Raw genomic sequence first — 14,652 nt, 5'->3', positions numbered from 1 at the left:
TTAGTTGATTCTGCATGATGAATTGGCAGGGAATAGAGAAAAAGTGATAGTTATTCAATATATTCTATAGTTTACCAAATGCTTGCAGGTGGATCATTTTGATTGGTTGACACAGTACTTCTGTGTTAAGTGGGTCAGAAATTGAGGCTCAGTGAAGAAAAGTGAGGTTCTCAAGGTCACACAGCTAGTAAGTTAAAGAATGGGCAAAGTCAAAGACAGTTGAAATGAAAAACATGAGTACTGGCCTTCAGTAGGAATATTGTGACTGGAGGAGGGAGAATGGAGAGGTCAAGGATGGAAACTCTAAGATAATGATGGAGGGAAGTGGTCACTCTTAAGGAGGATGGGGTTGTTGAAGGTAAGTTGACATGCCTCTTACCCTGTCAGTGACCGTTTAGTAAACCACAGTGCCTAAAACAATGATATTACTGTTATAGAGGCAGGCAGCATGGTGGGACGGAAACTGGGGACATTGGTGAATGTAGTAGACCCTCGTGAAGGCAGTGATGCTGGAACATTGTATGCCTGAAACTCAATCATGGATAATTTTGTAATTCACATCACTCAGTCGAAAAAAAGAAAGAGTACACAAAGTGAACCTACGTAGTCTTTTCTGGTTTTTGTTTGTTTGGGGCCACACAGGCAGTTAGTGTTTGCTCCTGGCTCTGCATTAGGGATCATTCCTGGTTGTGCTCAGAAGGACCATATGTGGTGGCAGGGATCGAACCCCACTGGGCATGTACAAGGAAAGCTCCTTACCTGCTGTACTACCTCTATGGTCCCTGTGTGATCTTTAAATATCCAGATTTTTCTTACTATCTTCATACTTATTGTTAAAATCTCAAAATTAAGCTTATTATGTATATGTTCATCTGATGAATTCAGTGTTAACAGGCCCTTCTAAGGGACTTTAGGGTCAGCTACTTTTTTCCACTCTTAAAAAATTAATAAAAATTATAACTATGTATCTCACTATGATTCAATTAAAAAATAAATTAATTAGAAAACAAAGCTAGAAAGCTGGGTTGGGACATAAGACCAGGATTAGGTCCACATGTTTTTCATAAACAGAGTCCCAGTTGGATTCCTAATACTAGATTGTTCCTGAACTTTACTGGATATATCCCTGGAGTCTCCAGAGCACCATGGGGGGTGGGGAGGGAGATAGGGGGATAGGGGGCAGTGTCTAGGGCAGGGAGGGGCAAACTTGGTGATCTTCAGAACTTGCAGACTCCTAATAGCACCGCATCTTTCGGCTCCAGCAATGAACTCCTGGCAAAGTACCATTGAAAGTAGACCATGGATTATCTGAGCATTTTTTTGGAGGTTCCCCTAACTAGTTTGAAAAAGAATAAGAGTAAAAACAACAGCAACGACAAAACATTACAAAATCAGTGGAATCCTAGCAAATAAAATTCGAGTTTTCTACCCCACCCCCAAAAATTACTAAATAAAATTTGTTTTTCTTTCATTTCTGGTGCCCTGTAATTTAATGACCTCGTTCCCTTCCCCCCATTAAAAATCGTAAAGCAATTTTAACATTTACCCATGTTACTTGGCTAGAACAATTCCTCCAGTCTTATTAGCAGATGCAGCTGTGTGCCTGTGATTTATTGCCAGGACAGCGAAATATTTTTTTTCCTCTTTTCAGGTTGCCTAAGAACAAATGTTTTCTTCATTAACAGCCGTACTATTGTCTAAACAGTTTTTCCATCCAATTTTTGTTGATGACTGTCACTGTTTCTTCAGCTGACCTTTTCTCTAGTCTGCATTAGTAACTTCGCAATTCCCAGTAACTCTGGGGCAGGATACACATTTTCCCTGAAACAATAATCTGTAAAATCCAAAAGAGGATCTTCGGACAGTTTAGAACACACAGATTGGTCCCAACCAAAGCTTTCCAGAGAGAAATACTTATAAGCGTTGACAATTTCTTAAAGCTTGATAATCATGCCTGAGGTGTTAGAAACATTAGCTATGTAGCACAAAGGAATGAATGTTTGAGTGGCACTGTTTCAGCCAGAGCTTCAGCTTCTGAGATCATAAATCGGACATGTATTTCCCCACATATCCCTTGTTTTGCACATAGGCAAAGCTTGCTCTGTGGGTTTTGTAGTATAACTTGTACGCCTTCAAAATCTTAAAGTACAAGGTCTATTTCTATAGATCCGATGATTGTTAAGACAGTGTTATCCAGAAAGCCACTTTTTAAAAATGTGTAGCACATTCTTTTTAGGTAAGATTGAAAAGTCAGAATTCTGATACCTCCTATCTGCACAGCATCCTCAAAGATGTGGCTTGACCCAGTCCTTCGTTGTATATTTATGAAATTTATGAATACTAAAAATTAAAGTGAGCTAGTTGGCTGTTTTGCTTTCTCAAAGTTAAAAAGTCACTCTGTATTATTTGCACATATAATTGTTTGGAAGACCTGGTTTAGATAGTACAGATGATAAATTGTCCCTATTTAGCTTTAGCAGAAACTCTGATCATGCATTTTAGATCGGTACTTGAATGAGCACCTACTAGCTGAGAAAGGCACTGTAGCAAGTCGATGTGTAGTCAGGCACATAAATTATATTTTTAGATTCAACGTCTTTGTATACCTAAGAGGGAAAAAAAACTAATAATAATCACTTTTAATAAAAAATAAGACACCAAATGAGACCAGAAGCATTTGGATTTACATCAAATAAAGCAGATTGTATGGGGAATTTTTTTCCCTAATATATTATTCAATACTCAGGATTCCTCTGGAATCTTAAACTGAGTGTTTCAAAGTAAATGATTATATTCAAGGTGAAGGAGAGATTTGCTGACACAGTATAATATTTGATTTTGGCAGTGGGTGTTATAAAAATGTTCTTAATTTTCCTCCCCTATAGAAGAATACCTTCATATATGAAGATCTGTTCCTTTCCACTTCCTCACATGTTACTCTAAATCCTTCATTGTGAACCTCCCAAAAGGAAAATTGCTACATCCAAGTAGCTAAAATATGATTCACTCTTGGACACAAAGCGCTTTTCTGTCTTGGCTTCCCAAGCAATGCTCAGGGAGCCTTGTCGTTGCTCCCAATCACAGCGTGGCTGCACAGGCCTCATGGCCCTACACTCTGGCCTAGTGACACCATGCCATTCTTCCAGGCAGCCACCGGGAACACCCCAAAGGTGCTGGGGGCACACGTGATGCTAGACATCAAACTCCTGCCTGCCAGTCATGTGCTCCAGCCCTTTAAGTTTTTCCCTGGACCACAGAAAGCTCCTTTTATACCAAATCATTTAGCTGTGCCTTGGGTCATTTCCTATGAGATTTGGTGATCTCCAAACAACACTTTAGTGAAACTCCAAACTTCCAGTGCGCATTATTTAAACCAATTAGTCAGCTGGCTGTAACTAAACAACAGGCCTGATAGACTAAACTGAAATAAAACTGCTTCCAGAGATAAGCTACATCTGCTGTGGGACTATGATCTAAGTCACTGAAGCCAGAGAAAAATTGTTTCTCGTCTTATATATTTCTTCAAAATTATAGAAAAAGGGACAGTTTGATTTTTAGTTTGACCACCAGGTAAACAAGTGTTTATTTGTTTGAGACAATTTCCCTCCTCTACCAACCCACCCCTCAGTAAAATTAGGAATGATTGTTAGGTAATCAGTAAGTTTGGGGGGGACTTAAAATTTGTAAACTTGGCAAACTTTCAGCTTTTACATGTAATTTGGTCAAGTTATGTTGTGAGATAGATTTTGTGAATATCAAAATTATTCCTATTAACCATTATTTGAAACATATAATTAAATCCCATGTTTGAATCGGTGGTCTGAGGGAAGATTACCAATGGGAATATGATCTTAGAAGCAAACTTTTCTCTTGTTAAGTGTAGAAAAGTGACAATAATAGAGGAATTGTGGAAGTTTAGATATTCTTGAAAAGAATTTTCCTCACATCAGAACAGTTATAATGTGTGTATTGCAAAAGAGGGAGAAAAAGATATTTCTATATGGGTATATAGCTGTATATGAATATAGATTGATGAGCAAGAAGTGTTAAAGAACTTCAGGTATTCCATTCTTAATAACTTAAAATTCTGGAGATCTGCATTGGGAGTTACCTTATTCCCACTCCTTTGGGGAAGAGGGCACCAGTCTTGGCTACTTTCCAGAAGCTGCCTACATTTCCTTCTGTAAATCTCCTCTGACAAGAACCTGTGGCCACCCAGCTATCACCCTGGGAAGTAGGAAACAACTGGCCTTTGAAGTCCCTGTGCAAACAAAGCACTCATATTCCTGTTAGCCAGGATTCTTATCTTATCATTTGAATGATTCTCTTTAGGAAAGTTGTGTCGGTCAGGAATTTGCCGGAATGGCTGGACAGACACTGCAGACCAAGATTTTGGCTCTCTCCGCTACCAGAAGGAGACAGAAGTTTTTCCTTCTGTTGAAATTGGCTTCAATCAAGGAAATTACAAAAAAGCCACTGCCCCCTTCATGTCACAGGAATCAGTGGCGCTCTTTTTATAATAATTTTCCTTGTCAACTGGGTCCATATTTCATGAATCTGTTACTTCAAGACACTGCATTGTTACTAGCTTGGTCTTTTATTAACACCTGCCTGTACAGGTTAAGCTTGAATGAGGAAGGTGAATTTAATAAGTCCCTTGTTTCTTCGCAGACACTGAGACTTGTGACTACGGCTGGCACAAATTTCAAGGGCAATGCTACAAATACTTTGCCCATCGACGCACGTGGGATGCAGCTGAAAGAGAATGCCGTCTGCAGGGTGCCCATCTCACCAGTATTCTGTCTCATGAGGAACAAATGTTTGTGAATCGTATGTACCAAGTCTACAGTTTCCTGAAATTCCCTTCTTTCTTACCACAGGCTCAGCTCTCTTGTATCTAAGGAAAAGAATTAGCTTTTCCAGTTGTCATTAATTTTACTACATCCCTTCTCTCTGAATGACTTGGAATCTTCTGAGTCCTCTCTCTGCCTAGGGAAACATTCAGCTATGACCTAGGAACATTGCTTGGGTGTGCAGCTATAATCAATGAGCAGTGTGTTATAGGTTGTGATATGAACTTACTAGTTGATCTTTTTTTCAACTGATCAATGGCTATTTATCATTGATCAATATAATTATCCTGGTTACCTTTGTGGTCTCGATTTGAGTATGGGAATAAGTTGTTTAAAGTTCGGGAAATTATTTTTAATTTTTAGGACACTAATTAGAAACATGTTATTAATAGCACCTCCATCTTTTACTCTGAATGTAATTGGTTCTTATCCAAGTTTCTTATAATTCTTAGACCAGAGGTTTCCATTTTTTTTTGTTTTCTGCCCCCTTTTAAGAAAAACCGAAAACCATGCAGTGCCCTCCTGAAAAATCTTCTTTCTTTACGTGAACATATAGAAGACACACTCAATACTATTGTGACACTTCTTGGATTATTCCAGTATACAAGAAATTGGGCTTCATATGAATCAATGAAGACTGAAAACTAATGCAACTTAATATCAGACCTTTTTTTTTTTTTGCCCACCCCATGGTGTTCAGGGCTTACTCCAGGCTCTGCACTTAGAGATCACTACTGGCTTGCTCAGAGGGACACACAGGGTGCTGTGCAATGCAAACTCCCAACCCGCTGCACTTTTGCTCAGGCCCTTTAGTATTCAAAATTTTAATATAACTCCTCAAAGAATATTATAGCAAAAGGCAGCTGGCTCTTCTTTGGTAGCAAGCATGGAGAAAGTCTTTGCTCATAATACATTGCTTGATGTTCTATTAATTATGTTCTCATGATGCCTACTATCTTAGGAATTTGACTTGTTAGTTTTCAATCTGTATAAAAGTTCATGTAACTTTCATGTTAGAAATTATGACTCGTATTATAAGAAATTATTTTTGAGGGTGATTTTGTAAAACACTGGTTCACTGTATACTTTCAGAAAGTACATAACTTCCACTGTGAGACTCACAGGAATATGATGCCACAGTTTATTGAGTGGGTTACTGGATTTTTGTTAATGGCACAATGTAGAAAAATAGATCTTATCATTAGATAAGTAATCATAAAATAACTAAAATAAAAATAATTGAGGTAATTATGTCTGAGGATGCTTCACAAAACTTGCAAGCTAGCTTTTTATTTCAAAGCACATTGGGAAAAGACAGATAAATCATGAAACTTTTTACAGGTAATGTAACAAGATAACTATCCAGAAGAGAATGCATGATTCACTTAAAAAAAAAGTTTTCTTTGATGCATGTCATCCATAAGTGGGAAAGTTAATAAAATATCTGTGTTGTTTCCCTTCTCTTAGGCTTAGGCCATGATTATCAGTGGATAGGCCTCAATGACAAGATGTTTGAACATGATTTCCGTTGGACTGATGGCAGCTCACTGGTAAGTTGCTAATAAAAATGATACAAATTCTAAGAACTCAGGACTGTGCACTGATTGTATGTAGCAGAGTGTATGTCAGACTGGAGAGGAGGTAAATGACTTGCTCAGGGTCACTCATAAGAGAGGCATTAGCAGAGACTTCTATTCAAACTGATCCATCTAGGGAGTTACTACAGTTATTGTAATACAGAGTTCATGAGATTAACACTGAACAAGAAAATTGCATGATCAATCAGAATTGCCTTAGATCTGTTTATCAGATAGTTACCTTTGTTACTGCTTCTAAGCAAAAAAAAATGAATAAATGCAAGAGAACAGGCCTTAAAAATTACCTTTCATTCTTACATAATTACACTGGAAATCTGCTATATGGCGTGACACTTTTGTGGGGGAATTGCTCCCAAAAAGTGATCAGGAAGTTTCAGGAGACTACTGACAGCAAGGCACACAGGATGCAATTCTACTCAGGCCCTGTATTTCCAGGGATAAGTGGATAGTGCTGCATGGGGGCAGACTGGCACATACCCTTGATGCTCACATCCTCCAGGCATATAATCAGATTTGCTTTGGGGAATGGAATGAGGGTTCGATGTATGCTACATAAACTCTAACTATTGTACAAGTTCTGGCCCAAATGTGGCTCATTTTATCTAAGAAAAAATAGCTCATTTTTCTTTCACCTTAAGAAAAATTGATGAATTACGATCTTGTGAGTTTCCGTTCTTTAAAACTTCTGATCACTTCAATCATTTTTCTTTAGCTTTGTTTACTTTCTTACCAAACGAAGTGACTTAGAAATACTGGCTAGCTCCTGCAGTAGGCTGGAATAAGTTTCTTCAGGAAACTCTCAAGACAGATGAAGCTGTTTTGATTCACTACAAATAAATTCATGAGTCCAATTCATTAAGAATTGGCTATATTGGTGCTTCTAGATGCTAGCTGCTTATTAGAATCAACTGAGGGGTGCCATTAACTGCCCAGGCCTCAGGCCAGATTAATTAAAGGAGAAGCTCTGAATGTCTCCCAGGTGATTCTAAAATGCAGCCAAATTTGGGATACACTGAGCTAGACCTGACGTGTAAATTAAATTCTAAATTGAATAAATAAGAGTAAACATTGAAATTAATCTTTGGTCTCTTTTTATGAGTTACTTTGGTGCTTAAATTTCTCTCGCTAGCTGCCACTTTGGGGAGTTAATGAGTTTGGCAAAGTGTAAGACTCATCCTAGAAAGGATGCCAAAATAATCTCTGCTTTTGGAAGTTTACTCTGTCTAGGAAAGTTTCTTGGATCTTCTGAACATCCTTCTCAGTTCATCTCTGTGCTATGCTAAAGCATTTTGCATTTGTTTTATCCCATACAACAACTTTCAGGAAATCTTTCTGTGTTTTGCAGGGAATGGAATAGAAGGTTAGCTAGGCTGAGCTGTTTACACAGAGTCACAATGCTATGAAGTGGTCAGGTTGTATTAGAACCATCAGGCTGGCCTCCATAGCCACAGGTCTTCTTCTTAGAAAGAATATTTTCTAATTATTGTGGACAGCTAAACCTTGAAAATAGATTGGTTACCATTTGTCATTTAATATATGCTATATGTAGACATTTATACACAATTACACACCAAAAACAAATGAATTGTCCCTTGTCTAATGTATATTTAATTCCTATAGAATAAGTTGGGCTTCCTTAATGCTCACTATTAAATATTCTTCCACAAACTTTCCACAAAAATATCCTATGAACACTGCAGGTCTGTGTGAATTCCCCACTCTGATATAGGAGCCAGAACGCCAGGAACTCAGGTGGCACCTCTGGCAGGACTTAGATGTACCTTGCACGCCGAGACTAGGGTTTATCTTAAAGTGTACCTGTTGGCTGGGTGCCTGTATATTCAGGCTCTGGGCCCAGACTAACTCACTTGGCTAGGTATAGCGTATGCAAATTCTGCCATTGGGTAAGTACTGAACTGACTGGGTCACACCTCAACAGCTTCTGATTGGTTGTGAAGAATTTATCTGTGAGTTTCTTCTTAGCATCCTGTGCTTCTCTGTGCTTTTACTGTTTTCTCTTCTTTAGCTATTTTGCTCTTCAAAGGACTGGGTTTTTATGTGCTTTTTCTTCTCACAGTGTCTTGAATAAGGCTGGTCAATAAAGCAGTATTGGTGTACTGTAGGCACCTCTGTGAGGACTGTAGACACCTTCTAACATTTCTCTTCCCTGCCCGGTGTCATTTAAGTGTGGGTCACTCATTCAAGTGGGGAGGGGTCATCATTCCATTACACTGAAGCAAGTCAACTAATTGGAGTGGTGGGGAGGAGAAGTAACTGTCCATTTATTTTTAATGAACTGGGAATATCTTTTTTTTCCTTTGTGGGTCACACCCGGTGATGCACAGGGGTTACTCCTGACTCTTCACTCAGGAATTACTCCTGGCGGTGCTCAGGGGACAATATGGGATGCTGGGAATCACGGTTCAGCCGTGTGCAAGGCAAACCCCCTACCCCGCTGTGCTATCTCCCCAGCCCCCCTCTTTTTAAAAAAATAACCAGTCTTTTTGTAGTCTAGTCTGGTCTCAAATTTGATTAAATAAATGATCACTACATTTTGTGAAGAAGGAAGGACTGATATTTCTCTGACATACTCTGGCTTACTAAGGAGAAAGCAGCAAGTAAAATTTCAGTTTGGAGAAGGCAGGAAATGCATTCCATAAACAGGCAAAGTTCATCAAAGAAATGGCATGAGTCAGTGTAGAAGAAACTCAGGTCCTTGGTTTCTTCTTAAACCACTCTTTGTATTAAACAAAGTGTGCTAAGGAGAATCCTTTGACTAAGAACATTTTGGACCAGAAAAGAACATCTGCCCAGCACTCTCTCTCCCTCCCATTTGACTGATCTTTGTCCCACTTGCCTGCCTTTTTAACCACCAGTTCCTCTATCCTTCCTTCCCAGAACAACCTAGGTGTGTCTTAACACGTTTGTAGTTCTCTCCTCAACCACCATCCTTTTAACGTGTTCCACATGTGTGCAGACATTTGAATAATATAGTTCCCCTTTGTCTTACTGTTTACTTCAAGTGTCTTGCTTTTGAAAATAGCCCTACTAGTAAATTCTTCAACAGGAAGAGCAGTATCTGCTTACCCTTGGAAATGATCTTAACTTGACTGTGTGCAGTTTTAAGGACTTTGTTTATGTTTTAGAGTGATTTTGCACCCTTTCATTTTTTGGTTGGATTTACTAGAGTTTACACATCTTGGGAGGTAGAGTAGTTTTAAAACAAAAAATAACCTTTAATCTTTGTAACATATTATTTTTTGTTACTCAGTAGTATTATTCAGTAAAAACAAGTATCTTTGTATTAGGTTTAGTTTGTAAGCTCATTGAAGTAATCGAGCTTCACTTCAAATAATCTTGCAAGATGACTGTATCATATTTAAGATGATTATGCTTATAGCTATATTAGTTCAGTTTATATTCTTATACTAAATTAATGATGTTTGCTAGACAAGTTATTTAAATTGAACTTCTTCAACTTTTAATCCATTCTGCATTATTTGATTAGAGCGTTGGTACCATTCATTAATAAAATATCAAATGCTTTTGCTACATCTTAAGAATATTCCTTGTCACTTAAATTGGGTGCTTTCTGAATAGATTTACAAAAGTATAATCATGAATAAAATAGCTCACATTTTACCCCTTTGGTTTAAATTAAGGTCATTTTCTTTGAACACATTCACTTTATCACTTGGTTTTCTGCTAACAAGTTATTCTTTAACTTGACTATTGATGTGAAATGCCCCAACTGCTTGAATAGAAGTCCTGACAAGTTCAGTAATGAATTACTTCACTTGTCACCAAGTTATGTCTTCAAAGACACTAAGTTAAACTATCCAAGTTAAATACACATTAAAGCTAGCAAACTTAAACAAATGCTTCTTATCTAGCTTCTATACTGTGAGCTGACTTTTAAGTTCTTTCCTTAACCAATTGTTAAATGAATGACTAGTCTGAAGTCTTTTTTCTCAGATCAGTTTTTCAGTACCTGTGACCCTTTTCTCCCTCACTGTGACCTCTTGTTCCTCCCTTCTTCTCATTCTTCAATGTCTTTCTACAGCCTTCAATATAAAGTTCTAATTATTAGCCTGGCACACTGAGTCTATCAACTCCATCTGCCACTTTTTAAGCTCTGTCACCTCAGAATAATCAGTTCCTAGAATAAGACATGATATGACCCCTGTGGGCCTCTGCTTACTCTTGATGCTTACCTAATGCTTAGAATGTTCTTGTTTCTTGCCCTAATTTCACTGAATAAACCTACAAATACTTAGTGTGCCAAGAGACTCCTTCCACAAGGTCTTGCTGGCTGGGTGTGACTAAATCTTCTCTCTGTATTTCTGCAGCCCTTCTCAACCCATTCCTACTCTACTCCTTCCCTGGCACGGATGGAGCAGGGATTCACTTGGGCTTTGTTTTCTTAGCAAGAGTGGTTGACAGGGGGAAAAAGAGAAACTTTCTTTTTTACATGTTTTTGGAATGATAATATTTATACATTGTTCAACCAGCTCTATTATCTTTCGACAGTTGAAATAAATAGTTAATGTTTTGGCTCAATCTCTTCCTAACATTCCTGTGTATTCCTTTGTGACATTTTTTTTTTCTTTTGAGCTTCCCAAAAGGTGCTCAGGGGGTCAGCTCACCAGCTATTTTTGGCCAACCCATCCAGAGGTTCCATGTGAGCACGTGAGCACGTGGGAGGGTGTGATGTTCAGGGGATTATCTGGGCCATCCTGGCAGTGCTCAGAGACCTACAGAACCACACCTGACTGGCTGTTCTCTCGGAACCCTGTGGGGCTGAGGATTGAATGGGGGTAGTCCTCATGCAAGAATGTCCCTTAATCCTTGTACTGTCTCTTACCCTAATCTTTATGAAACTTTCTATTTATTTAAGTATTGTAGAAGCTGGGGGCATGGTTTCTTCATAGAGCGCCGGCTTCTACTAAATGTATTTCCAATACCATGTGTGTGCGTGTGCGCACGCGCACACACACACACACACACACACACACACACACGTGCAGTTTTTTTAAAATTTAGCCTTGAGCCAAGATAAAAACTATTAAAACACAATAGAATAGCCTTCAATTATGTTAAACAGGAAAAAATTTTTTCAAATCAGAAGTAAAGAGCTAAAGATAAGGCGTCTTGAAAAAGTTATTAACCAAAGGACTACAGATAACTTTATTGGAAGTGATTTTAATTTCATCTCAGGACATTCTAAGAATACATTTAAAATAAATGTTGGGAAGAAAAAAGTGTGAAATAAAAGCCAACCTCTGCCACCACAGGCTTGTTATATCAGGGTAGCTTCTTTATGATGTTTTAAGAAATCAATGATTGCACAAACTTTTAGGAAAGTATTTCCCTCCTCAAGAGAGGAGCATATTCTGTCAATCTGCATCCTAAAGAAAAATAACCTATACAAATATAATTTACATTTATCTACCTATGAACTTCTTAGAAAAATTATTTGAACAACTTGTAAACTATAGACAACAGTGTGTCCCTGAATAGCACAATTAGGGGGCTGTTAGAAACTGTGTTAATCATAGCACTTTTAAAATAAGACTCCCAGCCCAGGGTTTAAAATCAGCTTGTAGAGACTTAAAGCAGTTTACCCTCTTGCTCTCTCTGAGTCTCCTCTCTTTATACCACTCCACCCTCCCCTGCCCCCTGCTGCCCCTGAAAAAAATTCTCACCAGGGCAATTCTCCATGATCTGTATTAGGCCCTTTCCTTTGTCACCTTATATGAATTCCACACTAACCCCCCCCCACCCCCACCCCCGCTGCTGGCAATCAGAGGCTGTTCCTTCAGAGGAATATCTTACCTTCAGAACTTTGTCAGGAGGACCAGGACGGAGTAGAACTGACAATCCAGTTATTATTATTATTATTATTTAAACATTCGAGGAGCCTTTAGAAAGTTTGGTTTATTTGGAAACGACAACAACAAATAAACAACATAGAAAGTGCCAACTTTGCTCTCAGATGTATTTTTTTAAGAAAAATTTTCTCTCCCTCTTCAGCCTTTTGACTTCAGCTGTCTCTACTCTGCACCAATATTGAACCCTGTGAGATTCTGGCTTGTCAGCTTTCTGGGAATGAGTTAAGACTCTCTCTCTCTCTCTACTGTACTGTTTGGAAAAGGCAGGGAGATGTTTTCTCCTCAGCATTTTTCTGAATCTAGTCAGAAAATTTTTAAACAAGTTCCTAAATCACAGATCCGTAAATGTCTTATTTTGTAGCTCTAATCAACTGATCTTGACCCTTGAGACATCTAATATAAATTTTTAAAAAGGCCTGTTTTACTGAAAACAAAACAAAACAACAACCCACTTAAAAGTTTTTCTGGAGATAAACGAATTTGCTTCCCCCTCCCTTCCACGCACTCACTCATCAGTTTTGATAAACTTGGGCAAGCTTTGGCAAGTTGGTGCAGCAAGGCTTCAAGACCCCCCACATGCCCTCCAGTTTGAGTTGATTCATGAAAAGAGCCAGATTGGTGGTGGGTTTGACTTTAAATCCAGAGATCTTTTTTTTTCTCCATAAATAAACACATCAGTCTGTCAAGCAAAGTCTTGTGAGAAAAAGCAGCTTTCTAAAAGATAGAAACAATCAAGAAATAGCCCTTAACTCAGGAAGGGACTCCTCAAAGAGGGAAATGGAGTAACAAATTACAGGCTGGTAAACCATTATTCTTTTTTCTGCAGCAATGTATCATTATTACCACTTTATAAACACAAAGGTTTCTGTCCTCCTTTTCCTCCCACATGTCTTAGCCCTTGCAAAGAGACTCACCAGTTTTACTAATTTCCAGTGTTTTCTAAACTTCTTTGTAGGATTATACATGATTTGGCAGAAAACAGTGTAGAATAATACAACTTCCTACTCCCCACTTCAATTTTGCTATTTCTACCTGAACACCTTAAAAGAAGGCTCTTTGTAAAGGATTTTCAGATGAATATAGTTGGCTAGGGTGTGGTTTTATATTCCAAATCGAATGGCACTTTGCTGTGAACAAGTCACACTGCGCACGGAGATTAATTTTATTATGTTAAATCTTACAGGTTTCATTCTATTAACCTAAAAGCCAAAGAAAATATATACTGTTTCCTTATCCTTTAATACATTACTCATGAATGGAAGAATTCTGTCTCTTTTCTGTAAAAGACCACTGAGCTCTTAATGAAAAATTTCACTTGTGTTTGTGGTTCAGTTTGATTTGAAACCAAGAACTCTTTCTTCCGACTCTGTGTGTGAAATCTTATGAGTCATAGAGTAGCTTTAGAGTACAAAACCCTTCTCTCCACCTTGCCTTTAACTTAAGGGCAGAAAACTAGCTAGTGTTGGCCAAACAGCTGGAAAAACAGTATTTACCCATCCTTGGGAAACCATTTCATACTTGACTAGATTATCCTAAAAGCAAAAAGAAAGAAAATTGAATAACGTCGTCATTCCTTCATACAGATTTCTCAACAGCACCCACAAAAAGAGTTTAAAATCACATACAGATATTTAAATGTAATTGCAAATTAGTTTCAGACATGCATTGAAGAAGGCTCAATAGAAGTGAGGTTTGGCAGTCACACATTTGGATCCTTAGCGCTTCCTCAGTGCAAACAAGCTTGGTGGGGAAGGAACCCACTGGCACCATTCATGAGGGGGCTAAATGCAGAGACTCTGGGGGCTTTCTGCCTGGGATCAGTCTGCAAGGGGTCTCACAGTGGGAGTCGCTCTCATCCTTCAGAAAACTCAGCTGATAATTACAGCTTTGTAGGGCAGTGAGCTCACAGCATTACACAAGATTAGTGCTGTGCTGTGCTTCAGAGCTGGCTAGATCAGCGCTCCTGCACCAAGATTTGCCAGCTTGGAAAATAATGGGCATATTGCCACTTTCACAACTATCAGGAGAACCCAAATTAGTTTTTCTTCCCTTCAGCATACTTATGTTTGGAGGCTCTGACTCCAGGCTGCCAGCCTAGAGCCTGGACACCAAAACAAACGTTCCTTTCTCCTTTCAAACAAAGCTGCTTTTTTCCCCCTTCTAGTTGTCCATCAGCAAATTACTCTGTTCAGCTCAAAGACAACAGCAAAACCATACCCTTCCTTAAGACATAAATAAATAAGGGCCAGGGCCAGGGGATCCTGAAGCAAGTACTGCGATCAAAAGAGAGTCTATCTCTACCTCACATGG

General features: G+C 38.6%; 1 protein-coding gene across 1 annotated transcript in view; it reads left to right on the top strand.

Annotated features, from left to right (window-relative positions):
* VCAN (versican) overlaps positions 1–14,652 on the top strand; it is a 108,691-nt gene that overhangs the window by 77,214 nt on the left and 16,825 nt on the right. Inside the window, exons 11-12 of the mRNA XM_056112474.1 lie at positions 4,672–4,830; positions 6,321–6,403. Coding sequence (XP_055968449.1) covers positions 4,672–4,830; positions 6,321–6,403 — 242 coding nt within the window. The remainder of the gene's footprint in view (positions 1–4,671; positions 4,831–6,320; positions 6,404–14,652) is intronic.

This window comes from Sorex fumeus, unplaced genomic scaffold (genome assembly GCF_029834395.1).
Source record: "Sorex fumeus unplaced genomic scaffold, SorFum_2.1 ptg000018l, whole genome shotgun sequence".
Lineage (NCBI taxonomy): Eukaryota > Metazoa > Chordata > Mammalia > Eulipotyphla > Soricidae > Sorex > Sorex fumeus.
This window is presented reverse-complemented; position numbering and strand designations above follow the sequence as displayed.